A 26,201-nucleotide genomic window follows, 5' to 3' on the forward strand; every position below is an offset into this window, starting at 1 on the left:
CCTTCCAGAATATTACATTCCAAGTACTCCCATCTTTAATGTAAATGGTGCCAAATCCTGGGTTATCCTAACTGTGGCTTCATGAGATTTGAATTGTTTCATTCTGGCTACCTGAAGTATTTTTCCCTGTCCTATGAGCTCTGAAATTTGGCTATAACATTTCTGAGAGTTCTTATTTTGGGATCTCATTCAAAAGGTGATCAAATTTCAATATCCTATTTTACCTTCTTACTCAAGGATATTAGAACAGTTATTTTAATAATTTCTTGATATGTAATGTTAGGGTTCTTTTTATGATCATGACTTTCAGCCAGTCCAATACTTTGTAAATTATCTCTTCTCAATCTATTTTCTAGGTCATTTGTTTTTCTGATGTGATATTTCACATTTTCTTTTTTAAAAAATTCTTTTGATTGTGCTTTTTTTTTAATTCTTTATAAAGTCATTAACTCTTACTTGTCCAGTTCTAATTTTTAAGGAATTATTCTCTTCAATGAACCTTTATACCTTCTTTTCCATTTGGCCAATTTTACTTTTTAAGTTTTGATTTTTTCTTCAGTGAATTTTTATACATCTTTTTTCCATTTTTGTGTTTTTCAAACAAACTGTTGACTTTTTTCTTTATTCTTTTGCACCTCTCAATTCTTTTCTCAATTTTTCTTTTACCTTTCTTCTTTTTGAGTTATTTTAACAAATCTATTTTTTTTTGACCTGAGACCATATTTTTAAAGAGAATTTTCATTTAGCTAATTTGATATTGTTGTTCTCTTCTGAGTTTGTGTTGATCTTTCTATCACCATAGTAACTTTCTCTGGTCAAATTTTTGATGTTGCTGTTGTTGTTGTTGTATGATCATTTTCCAATCTATTTCTTAATTTTTAACTTCCTGGAGTGGAGAGAACACTGTTACAAACTTCAGAGGGGGGGTTGTGCTGCTGTTTTCAGAAATAGTTCTGGGTGTCTACAATTTTTTATTTTTTTTCAAGGTGGTATGATGAAAGGTGTGATCACTGCTCACCTGACCTGTATGATTCAGTGGCTCCCAAGGTCCAGTCCTGGTTTGCTGGTTTTCCAAGTTCTTCTCACCCTAATGCAATAAACCCTTTCTGGCCAAACTTCTAAGTTGTTTTGGAGGTCTATGGGGTAAGAGCTCTCATCTGGAAACCACCACTATTGCCACTGATTCAGAGGCTCCCAAGGACTTCTCCTGGTTTAGTGGGATTGGATCTGTACAGCACTGAGACTGCTTTCCACTCACACCCTTGAATGACAGAGCTTTCCTGCTTGCTTTCTAAGTTATCTTCAGCTAGAAAATTGTTTCACGCTGTCTTTTTGTGGGTTCTAATACTAGAATTTGTTTAAAGTCATTATTTAAAGGTATTTGGAGGAGAGCTCAGGTGAGTCGTCATCTTGTCACTCTGTCATCTTGGTTGTGCCTCCTCCTAGAATTTTCTGACCAGTTGTCCACTCCTCTTGACATCTGTATGCTGAGAGTTCTGGAAATTACACTCTAATTCAGTTGCTGTCAAAGACAAACTAGCTTGCCCAGGTGCTGCTTGCCTGAACTGTACTCCATTCTCATACCAAGTGAGAACTTTCCTATTGACATTCTAAGTTGTTGTAGATTCACCCCACTCTTTTGTTGATTCTACCACTCCAGAATTTGTTTTGAGTTGTTATTTTGAAGTTGTTTGGAGGTGAATTGGGGAGAAGTCAGGTGAGTCACTGCCTTTATTCTATCATCTTGGCTCCACCCCTGAAATAAAATTTTGAAACATATTGATAAAGTAAGGTGAATGTAGTTCCTTGTGATTGCCACACTGAGGCTTGTGATACACTGTTTTACAAGGACCTTTAAGCCGCTACAACTTAAAATCTCTATGTAAGAAATTACCCATGATTGAAACTTAGAAACAGGTATACTTTAATTCCTAGTCACCTCTTCTTCCACATATCCATGTATAGTATGTGTATTGAGTACTAAAAAGTGTCTTCCACATCAGAAGAGAAATGCTGCTAAGATTCTTTATTATATAAAACAATCAAACCATACAAAAACCTATAGTCCTTTTATTTTTATCCAAGTTTACACAAAAATGTCATCTCTGAGAGATGAAGCATATTTTTTAATTAAAGATTTGCTGACAAGGTACTCACACCAATGTCCTTAATTATGCATTCCCAGTGTCACCACCACTCATCTTCAAGAGAACTTGCTTCCTTTCTCTAACCAAAATTTCGTAGGTCCATAGAATATTAGAGCTGGAAGAAACTTTAAAGATAATCCTATATGTAGTAGCTTTTAAAATTCATTTTACCTTCTGTTTTCATAAGAAGAACAGCTAGAATACTTACAAACTGATTTTAAAAAACTATAGTATATATACTATAGTTATGTCTATACTATACATTGGATAACCTATCACCTCTTAGTCCTGATAGGAATAGAAGATCTGATACAATGAATTGATGCATACCCTTATTGACTAATCCTCTGGCAACAAAGTTTATTTATGTCAAAGTTAATCATCTTTTATCATAATGACTAAAGCTCCAACAGAAAGACAAAAAAAAAATGTTAAGCAAAAAGGAATAATCATTTATATAGTACCTGCTATACTTTCTCATTTGATCCTCACAAAAACCTTAGAAATTAGATGCTATTATTATTTTATAGACTAGACTTAAATTTAAGTCTTCCTGACTCCAGATCCAATGTTATATATACTGAACTACTACTTGCCTCTAAGGAGGAAGTTTCTATATGTCCCTGTTCTCCAAGTAATTGCTAGTAGAGCTTTTGAATGCTGGAGAGAAACTATTCTTAAGAAACGTGGGAGGTATCCAGGTAGAGTGGAAAAGGACTTTAAAGCTGCCAGCTATCTACTTTATTTTCTTCTCTACCTTTCCCTGGGAAATTTAGGAAGCCACATTCCTACTGTCTAATTGAAAAGGAAGGGGGCAATTAGATCACCACTGTTTTTCTCTATCCCTATTAGAATATTTTCCCTTTGCAAGGCTCCATAGAACACTGATGCTCAAGCATTAGCCAAAAAAAAAAAAAAAAAGAAAGCAAGTGCCAGGATTTTTACGACTTTCCATTTCTATATTATTTTAAATATTATGAAAATCAGTCAGGAGAACAGAGGAACCCAGAATGACCTGAAGGATTAAGTGTATAAAAATCTGTAAAATTTGGAATTGTCAGCCAGTAGCTTCAGAACCACCTGAGGTTTTTCAAGTATATAAATGCAGCTCTTAGTCCAAATTAATGAATGTACTTATGTGTTGACTCATCTTATTAGTGCCAAGATGAATTTAGTACTCCACACAATGACTCATCAACCTTACAGGGGAATATTCTACACCATACAAGAGACACTGATTAGATCTAGTCCCATAAATGATGCAATATGTAATACACATTTCTTTATATATTATTCTTATTACTTTTAAAAGCATTATTATTTGAACCTTTATTATATTAATTTGTAAAAATTAAATCAAGTATAACAAATGCACACATAAATGTAAATGAACTTGCTAAAAATATATGTTATCAACTGATATATATACATATATATTAATGCTGTTCTCATGAGTTATAGTCTAAGAATCTTCAATGGATCTGTGACTTATCAGAGTAGGAGTTTCCTCCACCAGGGAAGATCACAATCTCTCTAACTTTCTCAATCTGTTCATTTATTGCCCATTTGCATTAATAAATCCTCTAAATAAGACTATTCAACATACTATAGTCTTTCCTTTGGATCATTAATAATTCATAGATGGAAGCCCAGCACTTGCGCTATTCACTTGTTATGTGTAGCCTTCATTAGATAACCTCCTCACCTATTTTTTTCCAATCTTCCTTAATGATGTCTTTTTATTCATTTCTTGGGCACAAGTTTTTATTCCACAGCCTACTTCTACTCACTATGCATCTTTCAATTACCCAATAAAACAGGAGAAATTTCATTACTTCTGAAATTGTCATAGAATCATAAAATTGGAAGGAATCTCAGAAGTAATCTCATACAAGTTACTCCTGAACAGAAATCTCCCTTTTCAATATCTCTGACAAGGGATTCATTTGAAAGCACAAAAGGTCTAGAAACTCAAAAGAAATTCTGAATTAAAGTAGGAGTGAAGGAGAAATAATGCTTCTAGATATCAAATTATATTATAAAGCAATAGTTACAAAAATTATTTGATGATGGCTAAAAAAGTAGATGAGTAGATGCATGGAACATAATAGATAAATAAGAAATAGAAACTTTGCAACTCAATAGCCTAGTATTTGATAAATCTAAGAACATAAACTGTTTATAGGAGGATTCTCTATTTAAAAAAGGGATTCTGGGGACAGCTAGGTAGGTGATAGACTGTTGGGCCTAGAGTCAATAAGACTCCTGAGTTCAAATCTGCCTCACTTACTGGCTGTGTGATCGTGGACAAATCACTTATCCCTGTTTGCCTCAGTTTCCTCATCTATAAAATGGAGAAGGAAATGACAAATCACTCCAGTATCTTTGCCAATAAAACTCCAAATGGAATCACAAAGTATTAGTTAATTGAAAACAACTGAACAATAACAAAGCTGAAAAACCTGGCAAGCACTTTAGCAATATGTATGTATATATGCATACATATGCACATATGTGTTTATATTTGGACCTACATATCATACCATATACCATAATAAATTCCTAAAGAATACATGGCTTAAATATAAAAGGTCAATTTTTTTAATCAGGGGAAAATGAAAAGAAATTACTCTCACAACCATGACTAAGTAGAAAATTCATCACTAAATAATAAGGGTTGGAAGTGTTTCCAAAAATAAAGATGTTTATATGACATTGAAAAGTTTTTATATAAACAAAATCAATATATCTAGAATTTTAAAAAGAAATTGTCAGTTGGGGAAAGAAAAAAAACCTTTACATTGAATCTGCTATCCAAAGTATTTAGTGAATTAACACAAAAATATAATACTAAGAGTCATTCCCAGTGGATAAGTGGTCAAAGGATAGGAACAGATTTCAAATAAAGAATTTTAACTATTCACAACAGTATGAAAGATTGTTTCAAATTGCTAATAGATTTTACCTAAAACTCAGCAAGTTTTCTAAGAAGACAAAAACGGAAATAGTCAGTGTTGGAGAGGCTAGAGTAACAAGTACACTAATATGTTTTTGATAGACCTATAAATTGATTCAACTGTTGTCAGAAGCAATTTGAAATTCAATTAATAAAATGACTGAAATGTCCATAACTTCTGATTGAAATATCTCACTGATCAGAATATTCCCTAAAGAGGTCAAGAACAAAAATAACAAGAAAAGTTCCATATATACTAAAATATTGCTAACTAGTGTATTATTATATATTATAATGTTGTAGCTAAAATTAAAAAAAAAAAAAAAACAGCATGTAGCACAAATTCTTGGGGAATTTTCTACATGCCAGCAAGCTTCATCAGACAACCCCAGGCACTCCAGATCTAATCAATCCCTCTGGCAACTTAGATCCCTGATACTCTATATGGCACTTACTTATTGGTATAATTAATTGGTAATTGATTATATTTGTACCATGAGATTCAGGGGGGTTGGGGGCGGGGGGGGGGAGGGACCAGGAACCACACACTACCCAGCAAAAGCTTAATATATTAAAAATTTCCTAACCCTTAATGGTTTCTAGATAGAAATAGAGACACTACTCAGCCTTCAAAAATATTATGGGTTCAGGATGACAGATTAAAATAGCCTTCATTTTTTTGTGACCCTGAAAATAAGCAAAGACCAGGTAGAGAGAACAGTAGGAGGCCAAACCTGCAGCATTTTTTTTCTCTCTCCTAGAAAACTGGCAAATGTTTGCTTATTGAATTGTCTGACTACTTTAGAGTTTGAAGAAGTATGCATTTTTCATTTTATCTTTTATTCATTTATATAAATGGCTTCCTCTCCTCTCATACTGCATTGTCCTATTTCTCTGTCTCTCTCTGTTTGTCTCTAGCTCTGTCTCTCTTTCTCTCTTTCTTTCCCTTTGTGTCTGTGTCTATCTCTGTCTCTGTCTCTCTGTCTACTTTTTCCATATGATTCTATATAAATAATAGGCACTCAGTAGATGACCTGGCTAAAGTCCGCTACAAAACCATACAAAATTCCTAGGGAAAAATGTCAGTGATCCTCAGTTTATTAACACCAACTGAAACATAAAAAATAAATAATTTCCAACATTGTTTACCATTGTAATAGAAAAGGACTTACCTTTAGGTACAAAGGATGAATGATGTCTATCCTGTAGATGATGCTATCTTCCAGGTACCTCCGTTTCTTCATTCACTCTCAAATCCTCACCAAAATACTCTACACCAAGCTTCCTATCTCAAATTTGAAGACTGTCAAATAAATATAAAACTTCTGACAAATAGTCCTATTTTACTTCTATACACACCTTCAAGAGATCTAAGATTTTTCAATTAACTTTCCTATTTTAGCATTTTTTACAAACCTATGGTTAGTTAATCCAATGTTTATTGTCTACTATTTTCCAATCACTATGTTAAGTACTAGGAATACAATGAATTAAAAAGAAGAAAGAAGGACAGTTCCTGCCTTTGAGGAACTTACAATCTAATGAAGGAAGACAGCAAGCAAAAGGAGGCAGGAAAGTGGGGACAGAAGGTACCCAGTATAGGGGTATCTTGATCCATGGAGTTGAAACTAGTTAGAGCAGCAGGTGCAAAGCATAATAGTTTTGTGCATAAGATGAAAATCTAAAGTCAGAATGAGTCAAGAAACCTTTTTTAAGCTACCCCATTCTCCCCACTTCAATACTTACAGAGAACCCAGAATTGTCCATTGATTTAATAAACCAGAGGTATAAACTAAGTATGAATAAGGCCTAGATATCTCTTTTGAATCAAACAAATGCATTTTAAATAAGATTATTAAAATTTTTTGATCAATTTAGGATTCCTTTAACATTATTGCTTAAAGTGAAATGAAGCCACACAGGAAGGCTATTCAAAATAATTTTTTAAAACTCATCTGGAACTGCCAGTTTTGTGTAAAATAGCATGCCAATTCAGAACCTAGGGATTTGAGCATCTGGCAGTGGAAAGGATAGAAGGTCATTCCAGCTCAGGACCTACAGAGGGAAACAGAGAAAAGAGCTGAAGCTAGAGAAAGTTTTGGAGAGTAAAAAATGAGTCAGAACCTCAGGAGCTAAACTGAAAAAGAATTATTAGCATAGAGAAAACAGACAAGAGGAAAGGGAGGGGAAAAAAAGAGAACTAAGATGCAGCTGAGAAGGAAGAGGATGAGAAGGGCTATTAAGAAAATCCAGGCCGAGGCTACCAGGATACCCACCCTCAAAGACTGAAGAAAGTTTCAAGCCAAGTTCAGATCTTCCTCCAACTTCCCCTTCCAATGCTTATCTATTATTAGTTCTTCTGGTTCTTCACCTGTATGTTCCTAATAACATGAATTTTGCTTCAACCACAAAGAGGCCAGGAGAAAATTAGGAATAAATGGAAACTTAAAGCAAGCCAAACTTCTGCCTAAATGTTAGCAGTTGTTTAATTGGGAGCTCAGAGCAATTGTGATTATATTTCTAACTTTTCAATTCATGTAAATCCCCTGAAGCAACAGATGAAGGAACCATGTGGACATTATGTTGCCCTTAGGCATCAAAGCAGCTGATTATCCTAACAGGGTATGGTTGATATCTTCAGAGACAAAAGTTTAAATATATTGGTCCCAGCATTCACTGGTTGTATTTTTTTTTAATGTGTTAGACTTTTCCTCATTTCATTTCTTATAATCCTTTTTAGCCATCATACAGACTTTTATTTTGGGCTGAATTGTAAAAAAAAAAAATCCATTCTTTGTTTTAGGCTCTTCAGACATATCGGAGTGATCCTGCCATGAGGAAAATGTTAAATCATCTCTATTTCTACATCATGCCTGTCTTTAATGTTGATGGATACCATTTTAGCTGGACTAATGTAAGCCATTTTGTCGTTCTACTAGACACTGGATAAGTCAAAGGACATCGAATATTAGAACTTGGTGGGCCTTTAGGAATCATTTAGTCCAAAAGAGAGAGAGAAAGCCAAAAAAGGGAAACTGACTTGCCCAGAGTCACACAGTTAATAGGAGAGCAGGGATAGAACCTCCATCTCTTGATTATTATTCAAATGCTCTCTCCATTAATTGTCCTGCTGCCTCCTTTCTTAGATGCTGAAAAAGAAAATCATACATAAGTACTGAAATTAATAGAGTACTTGATCTAATTTTGTACATTTGACTAACCTGTAGATTTTTTTCTTCATCTATTTTCTTAATTGAGGTTAGGATCGATTTTGGAGGAAAACAAGATCAAGAAACTCAAGGTTCCGTTGCCGTGGAGTGGATGCTAATCGTAATTGGAAGGTGAACTGGTGTGGTAAGTTGGGAAATAATTGGAAATTGGATCACAAGTTGTCCATAGGTTTCACACTTCAGAGTGATGAGCCCATTAGCAATCCAGCAGGAGCCTCTGCTACCTTTCTAGTCTATGCAAGACTGACACAGAAAAGCAGAGACATGGGGTCTCTATCATGATTCTCAAAGGAAATAAGGATAGATGTGTATATATTATGTATTTTAGGACCAGGAATTTAAGTCTTTCAGCCATATTCTGAAAATTGATCATTTAAACATAAATGTAAAAGTTGGGAGGAATAATATATGTGTATCATGGAAATAACTAGAGCAGAAACTAATTTGTGATTTAAATATGGTTAAGTAATTTTATCATCCTTACCCCAACCATGTTTATCCTGCCACACTGATGAAAGCTGCCAAACCTTTCTTCCTAGTTATAGTCAACTAGTCAGTCAGTCAAGGAATATGTATGGACAAGTTTATACAGACAATTTTATATTTTGCTTCCACTTTTATTTCAAACCGTTCTCCTATTAATAATGAAATAGCTTTCTGGCTTTTCCTTATTCTTCAATGGACCCATGATCTTAGCAATATGGAGACACCTTCCACCAGTGCAGATCACAACCTCTATAACTTTTATAAAAAGACTTAAAAATTAACTTTTAAAGATAGATAATGTGTGGAAAGAACAATCAGATTTGCATGTCTTCAAGCTAGGAAAATCAAATTCATAAAAAGTAGAGAAAAACATGAATAGTATCATATTTGAGAACAGAAGGAAAGCAAAGAGAGACTGTCAAAAAATGGCCACTTTTGCTTTTCAGAACTAATTTTGCTTTCAGAACTGCTTCTCAGAACAGCTAGGTCTATAATGGATAAAAACCAGCGCTGGAGTCAGGAGGACCTGAGTTCAAATTCAGCCTCAAGATATTGACACTTACTAGTTATATACATGCCTCTGACCAATCACTTAAACCCAATTGCCACACACACACACACATACATACACACACCACTCCTGACTACATAGAATCTCTTATTCCAAAAATCAGCCCAATTTTAGGTGAGGGAAAAGTACAAATTAATTAATATGTATTTTTGAAAGAGGCAATCTAGGATTTTTTTGTAAATTATTAATAAAGAAATCATCTTGTTGCTTTGTATACTTTGATAGGCCCATGGTCTCAGTCATATGGATACACTGGTGTAGATCACAATTTCTCTAAACTTTCCCATTCTTTTTCAGTTTCATGCCATATCATTCCATAAAGCTACTAATGAAACTCTACTGCATGTGTAAAGAATGTTTTGGGGTTTTTATTTTGTTGGGGTTTTTTAATATTTTAGGGATACAAATGTAGTCCTTGAACATCCATTTGTTAACCTTTACTCTGATTACATGACTAATCTATCATCTCCTTTGGTCTTAGATGTCATTGATTTATATAGCACTACATAAGCATGTAAATTATTACTATTGATAATCCATGCCTTTGAGAACTACAGAGAACTAAGGCAGAAACGGTGACTATTTTAATGTCTCATTTTTGATGCTACATTCCAGAAGCATGTCTTTGATGTATTATTATTACTAATTTAATAGCTCCCATTTATATAAGTTTGCATTTTACAAAGAGCTTATCTCAAAATACTTTGAGGCAGGTAGTATAAGTTTTATCATCTCCTGTTTGCAAATGAAAATTCTGATGATCATCAATGCAATTCAGTTGACTCAACATTTACTAGGCACCCACATTGTACAAGGCAATGTGGAGGGTGATAGAAATATGAAGTCAAAATACCAGGCCTCCAGAAGCTCACATTTTATAGAGAAAATTGTCCATAATCCCTCATCCCATCATTGTCAGAGGAAAGACTTGCTTACTGTCCAGTACAGTTCTCTTCTCCTGACCCAATTCTATCATTCACAATATTGTTTTCTTGTGCTATACTCAGAATTGTGTATGTGGGAGGTTTTTTTAGATAGTTTATCTTCTTGATTCTAATAAGAACCTTGAAAATGGCAAAGAATCTCACAAATATTGGACTTCCAAAGTTATACAGCCTATTGACCTGAGAAATTGTTGTTTAGTCATTTCTCAGTTGTGAATGATTCTTCATGATCCCATTTGGGGTTTTCTTAGCAAAGATATTGGAATGTTTTATCATTTCCTTCTCCAGTTCATCTTGCATAGGAGGAAACTGAGATAAGCAGGGTTAAATGCTCTGCCCAGGGCCACATAGATTCATATTTCAACTCATGAAGAGTCTTCCTGACTCCAGACCCTAGCACTCTATCCACTATGTAACCTCATTGCCTCAAGGGGATGGTGTGCCCAATTGAAGTCAGTTAGAAAGACTAGCTTCAATCTATTCTTGAATCATCTTAAGGAAAACAGATTTGTCTCCATAACATTCAGACCATAATGTTCCACACACTAATTTGAAAATACCACCTTCCTTTTTCAGTTTTGAAGTTTTTAGAAGGCTATGTCCTCTGTTTTCCCATAAGATTCATAAAAGATAGATATGTTCTCTTGCCAGAATACTTAAATTTATATATACAGAAAGCAATATTACCAGGATAAAGTCAACCCATTTTCACTCTCTGTGCTTCCATCTTCCCTTATAAAATGTAAAGGAACCTTCATTTCTACATTAAAGAGACATTATGAGAAAAAATCACATTATAAACAGAGAATGAGAAATTATCCAGTTTTTTCCACTCAAGACAAAACCTCCTTAATAGATTAGCTTTCACTAAGTACAGGGTGACTCAGAAGCACAGACTCAGATCCAACAAGTCTATCCTGGAGAATAAAATAGACTAGACTCAGGCAGACAATCTAGTACTAAATTTTGCTTCCAGGTGACTGTAACTGGTTTCTCAAGTCCTACTCCCTCAATTTTTTCTGTGTCTTTGTCATGGGAACAAGTCAGGGCAGGATGTTTCCCTCATCAAGACAGGGAATAAACTGACTTAATATTAAAGTTTGACCCAGGCAATTCAAGAGGGCAACTGCTTGGATTTGCCAACAAGATATCATTTCTTCTTTTTTTCCCCATTGTGTTCAACTCAGTCCCTTTTTAAACATCCCCATACTTTTTCATCCCCAACTCTCACCAACCTTCCTCTGAAGTACAATGGAAATTGGAGTCCAAATCAGGATATTTCAGCTAAAACAGAGTATATGACAGAAGCACAAGGATCATTATCTCAGTTTTACAACTGGGGAATTAAAGCTTATAGAGTATAAGAGACTTGGCCAAGAAAACCTGGCTAATAAGGAGCAGAGATGTCTTGACCCTAAGTTCAGTGTTCTTTCTATTACCCCGGTTAAGTGCCAAGCCAAGCCCCATTTGGTCTTTGCTTGGGTCCTGATTGACCAAGATTGAATATAAATAGCAGTCATTTCTGCTTTGGCCAGAAACCCTGAGAGTCTTCCTCTCCCAGACTTATTTATTTATTTAGAGTTTGTGGGGGGATTGGGGGTTGGAGTAGTGAAAGATGAGATTCTTTGCCTCAATTACTACCTTGCCTTAATTTCGGAATCGGGGCAGCCTCAGTTAAACTAAGACCAAGACCTTAGCTTAAAAAGGAGTAGGGCTCCCATTTCATCAAAGGTCATCTCCAGTCGTCTTGATCTATACCATTGGATCCAGATAGCTCTGGAGGGGAAAGTGTGGCAAGTGACCTTGCACAGCCCTCCCTTACTTAAATCCAATTCACTTGCTTGTCATGGCTTCCTTCCCTGATGTCAAGGTCCTATTCAAGAAGGAAGGACAAACAACAACTTGTCCCAAATCTGTCAGATCAAAATTGTCCTCTGCCTCCAGTAGGTGGTAATCAAGAGCTTAAAGACTGAATTATCAATACTTTACATCCTTACCCATTCCTCATTTCATTAGTTAACAGTACTAGCTAAGTAACTCTAGCAGTCCAGCTAATGATATACGTATAAAGTTAGACTCTTTTGTTTGCAAACTCTCCCTATCATGTTACACAAAAGTCTCTAGCTTCCATTAGGTTTTCCTTCTCTACTGAGCTTATCTGTTTTGTTGATATATGTTTCCACTTTGAAATCTTGCTGATAATTACTTCAGTTTCTTCTTTCAGCTTTTGATTCATTTATATTTTCCCAGAAGTTATTCAAAATCTAAAATGAATTAACTCAAATTTTAAACAAATAGCAAATTGTACAACTATTCATAGCAGTTATTACAATTAAAGATATAAGAGCATGTTATTTATTTTATATACTAATTGATCCTGAATATGCTAGCAAAAATTATTTCTAAACCATGCAAATAGAAAAAAGAAAACTCTGTTGTGGCCCAAATCAAACCAGGCAACAAAGAGGAACAATTTTTGCTCTTAATCCAGAAAAGTGATACAACATTTTTCAAAACTAGTGGGACAGCAAGGATTAATAATCAGTTATTGAAATTGACCAATTTAGGTTTTCTCTTTTCTTTCTTCATTACACTATCTACTTTTCTAAAACATGACTGGTAAGGCTGAGTAATAAAGATAGAAACAAGTGACAATTTCTAGATTGATTATTTCAATCCTTGAATATTTTGACACCTAGATGCATTTTTATTACTACTCTATTAATCACTTTCTCCTCCTTGATATTCTCATGTCTCCAGGTTTTAATAAACTCCAGTGGTTTCCTATTGCCTCTAGGGGAAAACACAAAATGTTCTGTTTAGCCTTCAAAATTTATTATAACCTTGCACACTCTAATCTTTCCAGTCTTCTTATACCTTTCTCCCCAACTCATACTCTCATCCAATGACACTGGCCTCGTGACTATTCCCAAGAACAAGATACTCCATTTTCAGGAATTTTCTCCGACTGTCCCCCATGTCTATCTAGATTGATCTCCCTCCATTCTGATTACTGACTTAGCAGATGTTTAGTGGATGCTTTTAAGTCCCAACTAAAAGCTTACCTTCTTCAGGAAGACTTCCTCAACCCCTCTTAATTCCAATGTTTTCCCTGTTGATTATTTCTTACTTATCTTTTATGTCATTTGCTTTGTGTGTGTGTGTATATATATGTGTGAGTCTGTATGTATTTGCGTATCATCTTCCCCTTCCATTGTGAGGTCCTTGAGATCAGAAACTATCTTTTGTCTTTTTTTGCATCCCCAGCACCATTAAAGCCAAATACTTATTTCTATTATGCTCGGTTACAAAATACTTTAATGGTCCATGATATCATCAATGGAAGTACCCCCTTCCAGCAATGAAGATTGCAACCAACCCATGTCTTTTTAATGATTTCCCATAAATCCTTCATAGAGATTCTACCCATTGAGCTGAAAATTATCTTCTAAAACTTTTAACATTTATGGATATCTGTAATGTCCAAGCTAGCTTTCTGGAGGGCCTTGGGACCAGTCTTGGTCTCAACAGAATAATCACTTGTCCAAAGTCTTTGTTGTCCACTTCACAGTCTGTGTCTGTCATAGTCTGATCCAGAATCCTCTGCAGTCTGTTGGTCTGCCGGTCTCACTTCTGAGTCTGACTTTGTCCAAAGTCATACATTTTATAGGAAGCCTCACCCAACTCCTCTTAATTTGGGTGCATTCCATCTGTTAATTTCCTATTTATCTGAATATAGCTTGCTTTGTATATATTTTGTCTCTCCCATAAGACTGTAAGCTCATTGAGGGTAGGGATTGTCTTTTGATTTTTTTTGTAACCTTAGCATTTAGCACAGTGTGTAGCACATATTTGGCACTTAATAAATACTGATTGGTTGATTGATTTACTGAGTAATATATTTTACACCAGAGGTGTCCAATTCATAGTCCACAGGTAAATGAAAATACATTAAAATATAACTGGGAAATGTTTAACAAAATAAATAAAAATACAATATGACATAGATAATGTTACTTTCCAATCATAAAACCAACCATAAAACAGAAGAGGTGAGATATCATATATGAAGAAAACCTAAAAAAAAAAAAAAAAAGTTCAGCTTGGCTAGACCAGGGATTCTAAACATGGGGTCTGAAACTTGCTAGTTTAGTATTTTTATAGCTGATTTCAATATAATTGCTTTGCTTTTTAATCCTATGTACTTTCTTTTATGCATTTAAAACATTTTCTAAGAAGAGATCCAGGTTTCATTAGACTAACAAAGGGATCTATAACATAAAAATGATTAAGGACCCCTGGTCTATGCTTTGAGTACAGAAAAGGGATTCATGATCATTTGTAATAAGGCTATAAAGATAAATTGGAGTCAAGTGTAATTGGAAGGCAGGAAATTTGGGTACCTATCTCACTTTAGGCACATAGCAATAAGATCATGTACAAGTAATATAATTTCTTCAAGGGTCTCAGTTTCTTCATCTGTAAAATAAAAATTTAACACTACTTTACAGGATTATAGGGGAAAAACCACTTTACAAACATTGATGTATAAATATGAACAACATATATGCTGTTAATATTATTATTCTCTCTGAGAAAGATGATTAGAAGCCCACTTGCCTTCTCTATTTTCGAAACTCCCACTACTGTGAGCATAACTGACTTATCAGATTCAGGAAATCCCTTGTATTTTTGTACCAAATATGAATTCATAGCACACCAGGCAAGAAGGTGTCTCTGCTTCCCACAGCTAGACAAAAAGAATGATTAATAGAACAAAGTATCAGAGGAAACTGGAGGTTTTGGATCTTGAGTATAAATGGGGAAGTTTGTCTTGACAAAGAGGAGAACTTATTTTTCCATCTGCTTTGTTTTAACATAGAGAACATAAATAAGAAAATAATTCAAAATTGGGTAGGAAATATCTACCAAAACAACCTGTCCTTTATTTCTATGATATCCTGCAAACTTAGCAACAATCTCAAATTTCAAAGTAACATGTCCAAAAAACAAAAGCAAGAGTAGATAAGAGTATGAAAAGTACAATCCTATAAAAAGTTAAGAGCATTAAACATATGATAAGAATAGTAATGAAGGCTAAGGATAACAAAAGGGGGAGGGGAAGATTTTAATTATACGAGAGGAAAAATGATTAAAGAAAGAAAAGAACCACTGGTAATTACAAATGAAAGGATGATAATCAATGATATAGAGAAGGAAGTGGTCCTCACTTTGTATTTTGCTACTGTTTTAGATGCTGAAAATGCTCTTTAGAGGAGAAAGATCAGGAAAAAATAAGTTTAATAGGGAATTGATAACATAAGAAAAATTAGGAGAGAGTAAGATAACACACAGGCAGTTAGGTGGTTCAGTGGATAGAATGCTAGGAAAAGAATCCCAAGAAGACCTGAGTTCAAATCAGGTCTTAAGCACTTTCTAGCTGTGTGACCCTTAATTCCCTGGAGAAAGAAATGGCAAACTACTCCAGTATCTTTGCCAAGAAAACCCCAACTGGGATCATGAAGAATTGGATATGATTGAATGGCTGAATAATAACAAAAATAACATATACTTTATAGAAATCTTGTGTTTGTGTGTATATTGTACATATATATTTGTATATGTACAATATACACACATTTTCCCCCAGTAGAATATAAACTCCTTGAGGGAAAGTTTGCCTGTTTTATTTATGTCTGTAGAATGCCAGGGTCTAGTACAAGAACAAACATATAACAGATATATAACAAATTGTTGTTGATTGATTGGCTGGCATTCTGTTCTGTTTTTAGAAATGGAGTCAAATCTATTGTTTTCACAATGTTTTTGAAATAGTTGGTTTGGAATTTGAGAGTCTTTTGCAATTTAGCCACCTAGTTCCTCTCATTTTCATGCTTTCAGTTTTTACATTGATTTTTTTTTTTGTTTCATGCCTCTCCGTTTTTTATTCCCAACACCAGAATGTGAACACCTGCTTCTTCATTCTTCATGTTGAATTCCTTCCCTAATTGAGCAATCATTATTCTACTTTTCATGCATTAAAAAATCCCAATGCATGTGAAGTAGATTTTCATGCTCATCAAGTGCTAATGTGTTTAAAAGGTTCTACTATTCAATCATTTCAGTTATGTCTGACTCTCTGTGACCCCATTTGGGGTTTTCTTGGCAAAGATACTAAAGTAGTTCGCCATTTCCTTTTCCAGCTCATTTTACCCATAAGGAAACTGAGGCAAACAGGGTTAAGTGATTTGCCCAGAGTCAAACAGATCTGATTGGAACTTAGGTTCTCCCGACTCCAAGCACTTTATCCACTCTAATATCTAGATGCCTAAAGGTCTCAACTATATATTCTTACTACAGAACTGGGACTATTATTCTCATAATTTAAAGGTTTTAAACTTCTACAGATACCTAAAGACACAGAGCAAAACAATTACTTTTGAAAAGTACTTGCCCAAGAACAAATGTCTAATTGTCTAAGTTTCTTGGTTTTCTTAGAAAAGGAACTAAGTGCCACCTACCATGCCCTCCTCTCTGTGTGGCTCAGCTCATCAGTGTTTTGCCTTTGTTCTTTCTGTTCCATTCCACTGTGTTCTGGCGTTGTTTGAAAGAGAAGATCCCAGACCATGTTAATTTTGGTTATTATAGCTTAAGACATCCAAATAACTCCTAGTTAGTTAAATTAGACAAATAATGAGGACCAAATAGATGAGGATATTATTACAAGAAGTAAATAGCCAAAACTCATATTTAACAAAATGTTTATATTGAGACTATTCTAACTGTCCTAGTTAGCATTGTACTCTCCTGCCTCAAAAGATCAGGTGTATACCTTCAAAATATTGTATCTTCCCTATTTATCCAGTAGAATAGAAATACCTTGAGGGAAAGGACTGATTTCAATTTGCCTTTATATCCCAACCCCTAACACAGAGTCATTTACTTAGCAACCCTTAACAATGGGTCAATGTGTGTTACATTGGACTTTTAAAGAAAAAAGAAAACAATGGAGAGTATTGAACATTATTACTAAATCACAATGATGTATAGGACCCATGCCTGTCAACTGAAACTCACAAATGCGAAAAACAATTTGGATAGAAGAGAATGCAAAGTGAGATGAACCTGAAGAAATGGAATACAAGCATTATGGAGAGTCACTATTAATTTATGTTAGTATAGAGATCAATGATATTGAGCAAATTGTAATATTTTACATTTTAAGACTACAATATGACTTTAAAAAGCAATATTTTTATGCTAAAAGTGATTTTTTTAAAGGAGCAAATACAACTATTAGTGACCTCTAGATTTTCAACAGGTTTTTTCTACAATTATATGTGAAAGACATCAAACTTTGGGGTGGAAAATAATGGAATTTAGCAAGCATATTCAATCAACCTCTCTTAAGAATGTGTTAAATGTTAAGTGTTTATGTTAACTCGGATGTATTCCAAAGGGTCTATGATCTCATGCAGATGTTCACTCTAGCAATCTAGCTTTCAACACATCCATACCTGCCCATCTTTTGTAACTCTTGTCCATGTCCTCCTGTAAATACGCTACATAAAGTCAGTCCAACAAGTATGTGTAGTAAGAGTGGTACAATCAGTTGGTACTCACACTTATATGTGCATTTTTATAGACATCAGAAAGCATACTAAGGAAAAATCCCATGATATCATGATTATGGCAAAGGCTTTACAATAGAGAATGGACCTTCAAGTTTATCAAAAAAGTCACATGAAGACAAGCCACAGAAAATCTTAACCCCAAATTTGGGTATTTGTGGGGAAGAAATCAGCATCTGGAAGAAACTGGTTAAATGTGTTATTTGTGGGAAACGGTTTATTCTATGCTGTTCTTTCTTTCTGTCTGTCTGTCAGTCTTTCTTTCTTTCCTTTTTCTGAGACAGTCAGAATTAGATAACTTACCCAGGGTCAAACAGCTAAAATGTCTGAGGCCAGATTTGAATTCAGGTCCGCCTAACTCCAGGCCCATAATATATCCATTGTACTATCTAACTGCCCTTAGAGATCATATTTTGAATACTCATGAGAAAGTATATTTGAAGGTCTTCCATCTCTTCACTTTACAAGTGAACTGTCCACTCTATCTGAACTGGCCTATCTTACTTTCCACTCAAAATTTCTTATAACAATTTCAATACTCATTTTTTATTGTTGTTGTTTCAGTCATTTCAGTCATATCCACTCTTTGTGATCCTATTTTGGGATTTTATTGGCAAAGATATTGAAGTGGTTTGCATTGAAGTATGTTCCCTTCTCCAGCTTATTTTACAGATGGGGAAACTGTGGCAAACAGGCTCAAGTGACTTGTCTAAGCTATTAAGTGTCTAAGGCCAGATTTGAACTTATTGAAGATGTCTTCCTGATTCCAAACCCAATGGTCTATCTATTATATCATCTAGCTGCCTTTTGACTCTGTACATCCTATGTAATTACTTAATTGTAATCTGTTACAATTTATTTGTACATGTTTGATTGTCTTTTGAGCAATAATGGGTGCTAGGAATACAAAAAAAAATTTTACAAAATTTACAAAATATCAAACCTGGAAGGGATCTTAGATTTTACTTAGTCCAGCTCCCTAAGTTTCTAAGTTCTTTCCCCATAATATAAATGGATCCTTGATGGGGTACTGAAAAAACTTGGTTCAGGGCTCACATCCCAAACCAATTAACAGCTCTGTCCTTGGACAAGGTTTTTCCTCTATGATCAATACATCCAGTGACTTGAAACACCATAAAAATGGGAGTTAATAATACTGGCAACCACTTAGAAACAGAAATTGATGTGCCTCCATCCTACTTTCTGAAAAATGAAGATGATAATATTGTCATATAATAATAACTGATATTTACTTCAAAGTTGGCAAAATGTTTTACATGCATTACCTCACTGGAGCCCCTGAATGACCCTGGAATATACAGATACTTCATATATTCTTACATCCATCTTATAGAAAATGACTCAAACTCAGAGAGATTAAATGATTTTGCCATGGTCTTATAGTTAGTAAGTGTCAGAGGGAGGAGTACACCATCATTATCCTTTATCTTGCTTATTTGTCAGGCTTCTGATCTATTTCCTAAAACACTCAGCTATTTCCTTTCTGTGCCTGTGGTCTATAATATATTCCAAGGACAAAATTGTTTCTATTCCTTCCTCCAAAGATCTTACAAGTCATCTCTACTATGCTTCTTATCTCGGTTCTTAGATTCCCTGATCCTGCTTGCTTATACCTCCCCTTACAAAATGGAAACTACTGGAGAAGAGGGAATTTTCATTACCACTCTCACTATACATACTTGTTGGGCAATGCATAGCATAACTTACCATAACAATCATTTAACGAATTTAACTGAATTTAAACCTATAAATTGCATCTGATTAGAAATTCCATAATAAATTGCAGAAACCAATGTCTTAAAGTGACATGAATGATGATAGTGGACAATGTTTAATGTGCAATGTGTAAATGATTAACTGAAAAAGAGTATGCAGTACAATACAGTCTTTATAGCCTCACACAATAGAGACGGTAGAAGGAGAGGGTTGTCACATGAATTTTCAGAAGAAGCATCCAAACCAATTAAATCATGCATCCATCAGGGTGCCATAGTTGAGCTTAATTCAGGGTATGCACAGAATGTCAGTAAAGTTGTTCTTTTGGCCTCTTGCTTGATATTTAATTATAGATAGGTTTTGTTGAATTCAGTTTTCCATCAACCAAAACACATTTGAACACTAATTTATTTTGGAATGAAATTATTTGTAAAGTAAACTCCGGATGCCTTTTAGCTAAATTGGGGGTATTTCATGTCTGTATCTTAAAATATAGACTTTATATTCTAATTTATTCTATTATCTGTCTACATTTTGAATGTCTGCTCTGTGTATTTTAGTTTGTTTTGATTTAGGAGAGGAGAAAGAAATATGATTTCATCACTATGTAGAACTCACCACTATAGAAATTCTGCCCATTCATGTAGAATGCCAATATGTCTATAGGGCCTAAAAGAGATGTCAGCACTAAAAGGCTGACTGATTAACTTATTATCACACATTTAGTTTGTATTACAGGCAGAACATGAAACCTGATATTCCTTATTGATAATTGGCCCTCTATTCACCACATCAGGCTACCTCTGTACTTTTTATGAAGTATTTACATAAAAAATAATTTTTATAAAAATATAATTAAGAAAAAAAATATTTATTTGAAATATTAAGTTCATTAGTGGTTTCCTAGTTTTCCAGAAAAATATGCAATGTCAGAGTAGTAATGCTTGCAAGACAATGAAGACTCTCTCCCCTTCCATCACTGTTTGCTGTTGTTGTTTTGTTGTCATCGTGGTTCAGTTGAGCCAACTATCTCTGGCTACAGCCTGATATCAGTCTCTCTCCTTGCCTCTTTTTATATTCTTGAAATGGTTTCAAAATTCACTTTTTCATGAATCTGTTCAACTCTACAAAATCCTTGACTTTCTAGAACCTTGTCTTCTATTTTCTGATCATGCCTCTGGCTCTTTGATACAAAACAAAGACATAAATCATCCCTTTTTTCTTTGGCCAAAAAATTTTTGTTTCTTCTCCTAAGCAGCTGCTACTGTTTGGTTTGACACTTTATGGCTCCAGAGTAATTCTGGTTCTTTGTCTTTTAGAAAGAGAAAGTGAATAGTTCTCTTTACTCCTAAATTTCTATAAATGGACTATGTAAACAGGAGAAGACTAGTCCACATTAATAAAGTTAAAGGATGAACTTTTTGGTTGGACATGTCTTCCTATATAAAATATAAACATCTTTATTAATGCCTAATTTGAGATTTTGTTCTGTTTTTGATAAAGTTTTCTGGTGAGGTATGAATATGTGTCCTTGCCCTGGTTGGTCCATATCAAGAATGATTGATTTAATACTAGTTAGTTCCTTTACTTGAGTCAAAACTCTTAACCCTTACCAGAAAAACAAAAACGAAAACAAAAACAAAAACAGAGCTGAGAAGACCAGAACTAAAATGTTTAAGGAGAACCTGATCAGATACCAAATCCCTGGAGGAAAGCCTTATCTGCCCTAAAACGCCTCCCTATTCGTGATCTTTCCAAGAATCTCTATGACCCAAGAGAAAAAACCTTGGGGATCCCGGAGAAGTGGAAGGTTGTGGTACAAAGAACACAACACTACTAGAGTAACAAAGAAGAACTCACACAAGCAAAGGAATTCTGAAACCAAGCATCCTAGGAAAAAGTCTCTAGACAATGCTGACTTCCTGAAAACATCTCTCAGAGACAGAGTTGAGATTTCAGAATCAAAAGGAGCTAGAGTCAAGAAATAGCAAGTAATAAAACAATCATATGAAAATGCAACATCATTATTTTCATTATTACTATCAGCTACATTTTTTTAAAGTTTTACTAATATGTTTTATTTTTGCATTACAAACATTTAGAGATTGTACTTATTCCTTGCTTTTAACAACAACAACAACAACAAATTAAATAAAATTAATAATCATCTGAAAGGCCATGTACTATTCTACATCTGTAGTACTTTCCCACATTTCCCACTTAATCAACAGCAATCTATTTACTCTTCCTCCTGCTCCTTTTGCAAAAAGAATTTTAAAAAGGAAAAAGAAATTTCTTGTAAAAGAAATAAGCATAGATATATAGTTTAAATAAGTTCTAAGAAAAAAGGATTAGGTTGACAACTTCCCAATGATGCTAATATCATGGATTTTCAATAACATTGTATAATCTGCTATACCAGAAGGTGGGGCTCACCAAATAATGAAGAGTGTACTTTTGACACCAAATGTTTTCCCTTGTAGGAGAACCTAATCCTGTCTAGACATAGTATTACACGTCTAGATGGCTGAAAGACAATTTTGAATTTAATTTAACTTTTCCATGATAACTCCAGGTTCACATTATGAATTTCAGTAATTATACTATGCTATAACATAATATGCCATATTACTTCCAGTTAGGAAAGTCCATAGTGTCCATTTATAACTCCAATAAATAGCCCCAGATTGTTGTGCTTTTATAATTATCATCTGTTTTTCTTAGCTTTTCTTTCTTCTCCATTATTACTACTTCTTAATCTGCCTCCTTTAATAGTCCTTTCTTGCTTTGTTTCTAATCTTTTCCTTCTAATTGACTGTGAGCTAGAAAAATAAAGTATGTTGTCTAAATCAATAATTTAACAAATATTTGTCAAGTATCTACTTTGTGCTAGGCATTGATTTGGGTGTTAGGCAGACAATACAAATAAGAAACTTCCTTCCTTCAAGAAGCTTACATTCTAGGTAGGCTCCTGAGTGAAGCCTGAGAAGTTTTCTGTACTCCCAAACTAAAATCCTTTTCTAATACCTGCTAAGTGATGCTCTTACTTCCCTTCTCTTTGTCTTTACACTGATTGGTCCCCATTTCTAGGAAGTGTTTTTCCCTCACCTCTGACTTTAAGAATCCCTAGTTTCCTTCAAAGATCAGTTCAAGAGCTAACTACCTTCTCACTGAAATTACTGGTTATTAATTTTATTGTTTGTATATATTTATTACAATATTTTTTCTCTACATGGACCATAAGTTCCATAAATGCAAGAATTATTTCATTTTTTGTCTTCAAATCTTCAATACTTAGCATAATGTCTGGTACTTAGAGGGTCCTTAATAGCTGCTTGTTTATCAATTGTATGCCAAAATCTGTTATGGAAGAAATTCTATGTGTAACTTAGAGAAAGCTAGGTGGTACAGTAAACAGAGGGCCTGGTCTTGGAAGACTAATCTTTCAAATCTGACCTCAAATACTTACTAGCTATGTACTGGGCAAGTTGCTCAATTCTATTTGATTTTATTTCCTCATCTATAAAATGATTTGGAGAAGAAATGGCCATGAGTCCATTTGTATCCTATTTTTATAGAGTGAAGTAAGCATCCCATCGAGGATGTCCGAGGAGACACCACACTATGAGGAGCTAGCCTAGCTAAGCATCAGAAGTATCCATCCATCAAGGAGACTGACAACCTAATCCTCACTAAACTTTGTGAGGACTTTCCAGAGAGAAAAAAAAAATCAAGGTCCTTTTAAAGTTAGTTAGAGTTAAGAGCCTCACCCTGATCAATTTAGACAAATTGAGAAAGTAAGAAAAAAGGAATTAATTCACCAAAGTAACATGGTTGGTGCACCAGCCATGAGTCTATTTGTATCCTGTTTTTATAGACTGGAGTAAACATCTTTTATATAAGAGCAAAGATATTTTGATTATATCACACAATTATGAGAAGGCTGAATTAATGCTACCTCCATTCTTCAGTAAGTATTTTTATTGCCTCACAATTCAAATGAGGAGATGGTTTTTTTTAGGGTGCATACACCCCACCACCTTAGGTAACTGCCTAATGGTATTCAAGATTAAAAACAACATTTTATAAATGGATTTCCCCAAACCGACTCAACACATTAGCCGACTTTTCCAGAGCCAGTTGTGAGTTTCCAGTTGTGGATTGTCCCATAAATTTCCTACCCATATCACTTAGTAACATTTTACTTTATGTCCTACTCTTCACCATGAACACTGCATATTTGCAGAAAAATACTCCCCAGATCTGAGGGGAAATGATCTGTAACTGCTGTTCTTGCAATTCTTTTTGAGTCCATTATTTTCTAAAAAAGTAATTGAGAATGTTAGTTGATTGTTATTAGAAAGCATTGTAGTGGGGTCTTGTGTGCTTTCTTTTTGGGAGGATAGCTGCCCAGATTACCCTTAGAACCTGAAAGCAATAAAAAATGACCCTGCTGGGGATCCAACTTGCTAATATTGGTACAAGTGGGAGAAATAAGCCCCAAGGTGATAAATGGATAGATGATAGATAGATAGACAGATAGATAGATGAATATAGAAATATATATATACATATATATATATATAAATATATATATATGGCTACACATATTGTGCTTGTGTTTATATACATACATTATATGTATATAATGTGCATTGTGTATATGCACATATATATTATACACTTATATATATATATATATATTACTCATGCACATATATACCTATACACATACACATAAGTATATAAATGAATACACAAATAATGTTTATGTATGTACATATGCATGTGTATATATGCAAACATAAACGTGTAGAAACATATATAAACATAGTATTTGCCTAAATACATATTTTTATCCCTGTCTCCCTCACCCAATACATGAACTTGTACTTGTACATGGGATATGAGGAAGGTGCACATATGTGCATATGTGTGTTTTATATCTTCAGTGCTTATCTCAGTAACTGACATAATTGTGAAATGAATTAATATTTTTTCCAATTCCTTTGGCATTATAATCATTCTTCTGTGAACCTGCCTCATTCCAGCACAGGGAACCCCAAGGCTAACCCTAGAATCCTCTAAGTTGCTAATGTTCTTTGAAAAAGATAAAAAGATAATGGTTTCTTCTCCATCCCATCTATTTTACCTATTGCCAATTCAAAGGGAGAATTGCCTTCCATATCTCAAGAGAGAGCCCTGTACTCATAATCATTTCTTTTTTCTGATCCTGAATTATATATATGAAGAAAAAAAATTTTTCTATTGCCATTCTATTTTGCTTTCCACATCCATGGCATATCAAATTTTTTTAAAGAAAAAGAACAAACCACAGTGATAAAATAGTCTCTGCCTAGGGAACTAAAAAACATGGCCTGGGGGAAATTTGTGGACTATTGATGCTGGCTTTGAAGATGCTTTATATAATTTCTGGATATAGAGATCAAAGCAATGGGGTAGCTTCTACAAATTGTGTTTCTACAAAGATGGAAATGTTGTTTCTGTCAACTGTTGATGCAGATCATCATTCTCAACCTGCTCAGAACCCTCTGGCTTTTAATGTTGCCTCAAGCATTTTTGTGGTTTTCTTTACCTGATCTGACAATTTTTCTATCATTGGACTAGATGCTCTTCAGCAACATTGGATCCCTGATTTCTCTAAACACCAACAATGTGTTTTTCTAATTGTTTTCATCCAGCTGCATTAATTTGCATTTTTGAAGCTGAATTGTGTTTTCATTAATTTCATACATCTCTAGCTTCTGTATATCTTTTTTGAAATTTTTATCCTTGCATCATGTTGTCTGTGACATAAGAACCATTACAAAATTAGGTTGCCTTTTCTGGACCACTAACTTTACAAAATGATTTCATTAGTTTTAGTCTTTTAATCTATTTTTCAGTCTAAGGCACTAAATTTATCCCAGTCCTTTTCAATGAATTTTTCAGCTATCAAAAGACTCTATTAAATGTCCTATATTTACATGACAAATAGCATACTTTTTATCAACCAATTTGTAAATGTTTTGGAGGGAAACCTTCAATATTCTGAATAAGATCAAAATATATTTGAGCACCTAGCATGTGATTGCACTGTGCTCTAGAAATAAATGAATTTTTGTCCTATTTATAAAATGCTAATCTTAAAGTATGCTTTGATTACCATGAGCTACCGCTTTTCCCTTAATAAGATTAGCTACATAGTTCTTTTTTTAAAAAAATTCTCTATATTTTCACTAAGTAGTTGCTCTTAATTTTATCATATGGTAATTTCAAATTCTTAAGGATCTTGAACTTCACATCATCCTGCATCAATAAAATGAATGACAGAATCACAAGAACTCTAAATTGAAAGGGTCTTTCAGAAATCACAGGGTCCAACCTATACCGGACAGGAATCCAATGTACAACATCCCCAACAAGTAAACATTGAGCTTCAGCTGAAAAATTTCCCAATGTGGAGAACCAACTTCTGGACAATTCTAATTATTAATAT

The 26,201-nt window shown here is 34.2% G+C and overlaps 1 protein-coding gene across 1 annotated transcript in view; it reads left to right on the top strand.

Annotated features, from left to right (window-relative positions):
• Positions 1–26,201, top strand: part of CPA6 (carboxypeptidase A6) — a 105,652-nt gene that overhangs the window by 52,221 nt on the left and 27,230 nt on the right. Inside the window, exons 5-6 of the mRNA XM_031946535.1 lie at positions 7,907–8,017; positions 8,367–8,457. Of these exons, the coding sequence (XP_031802395.1) occupies positions 7,907–8,017; positions 8,367–8,457 (202 nt within the window). The remainder of the gene's footprint in view (positions 1–7,906; positions 8,018–8,366; positions 8,458–26,201) is intronic.

This window comes from Sarcophilus harrisii, chromosome 1 (assembly GCF_902635505.1).
Source record: "Sarcophilus harrisii chromosome 1, mSarHar1.11, whole genome shotgun sequence".
In the NCBI taxonomy this organism is placed as follows: Eukaryota; Metazoa; Chordata; class Mammalia; order Dasyuromorphia; family Dasyuridae; genus Sarcophilus; species Sarcophilus harrisii.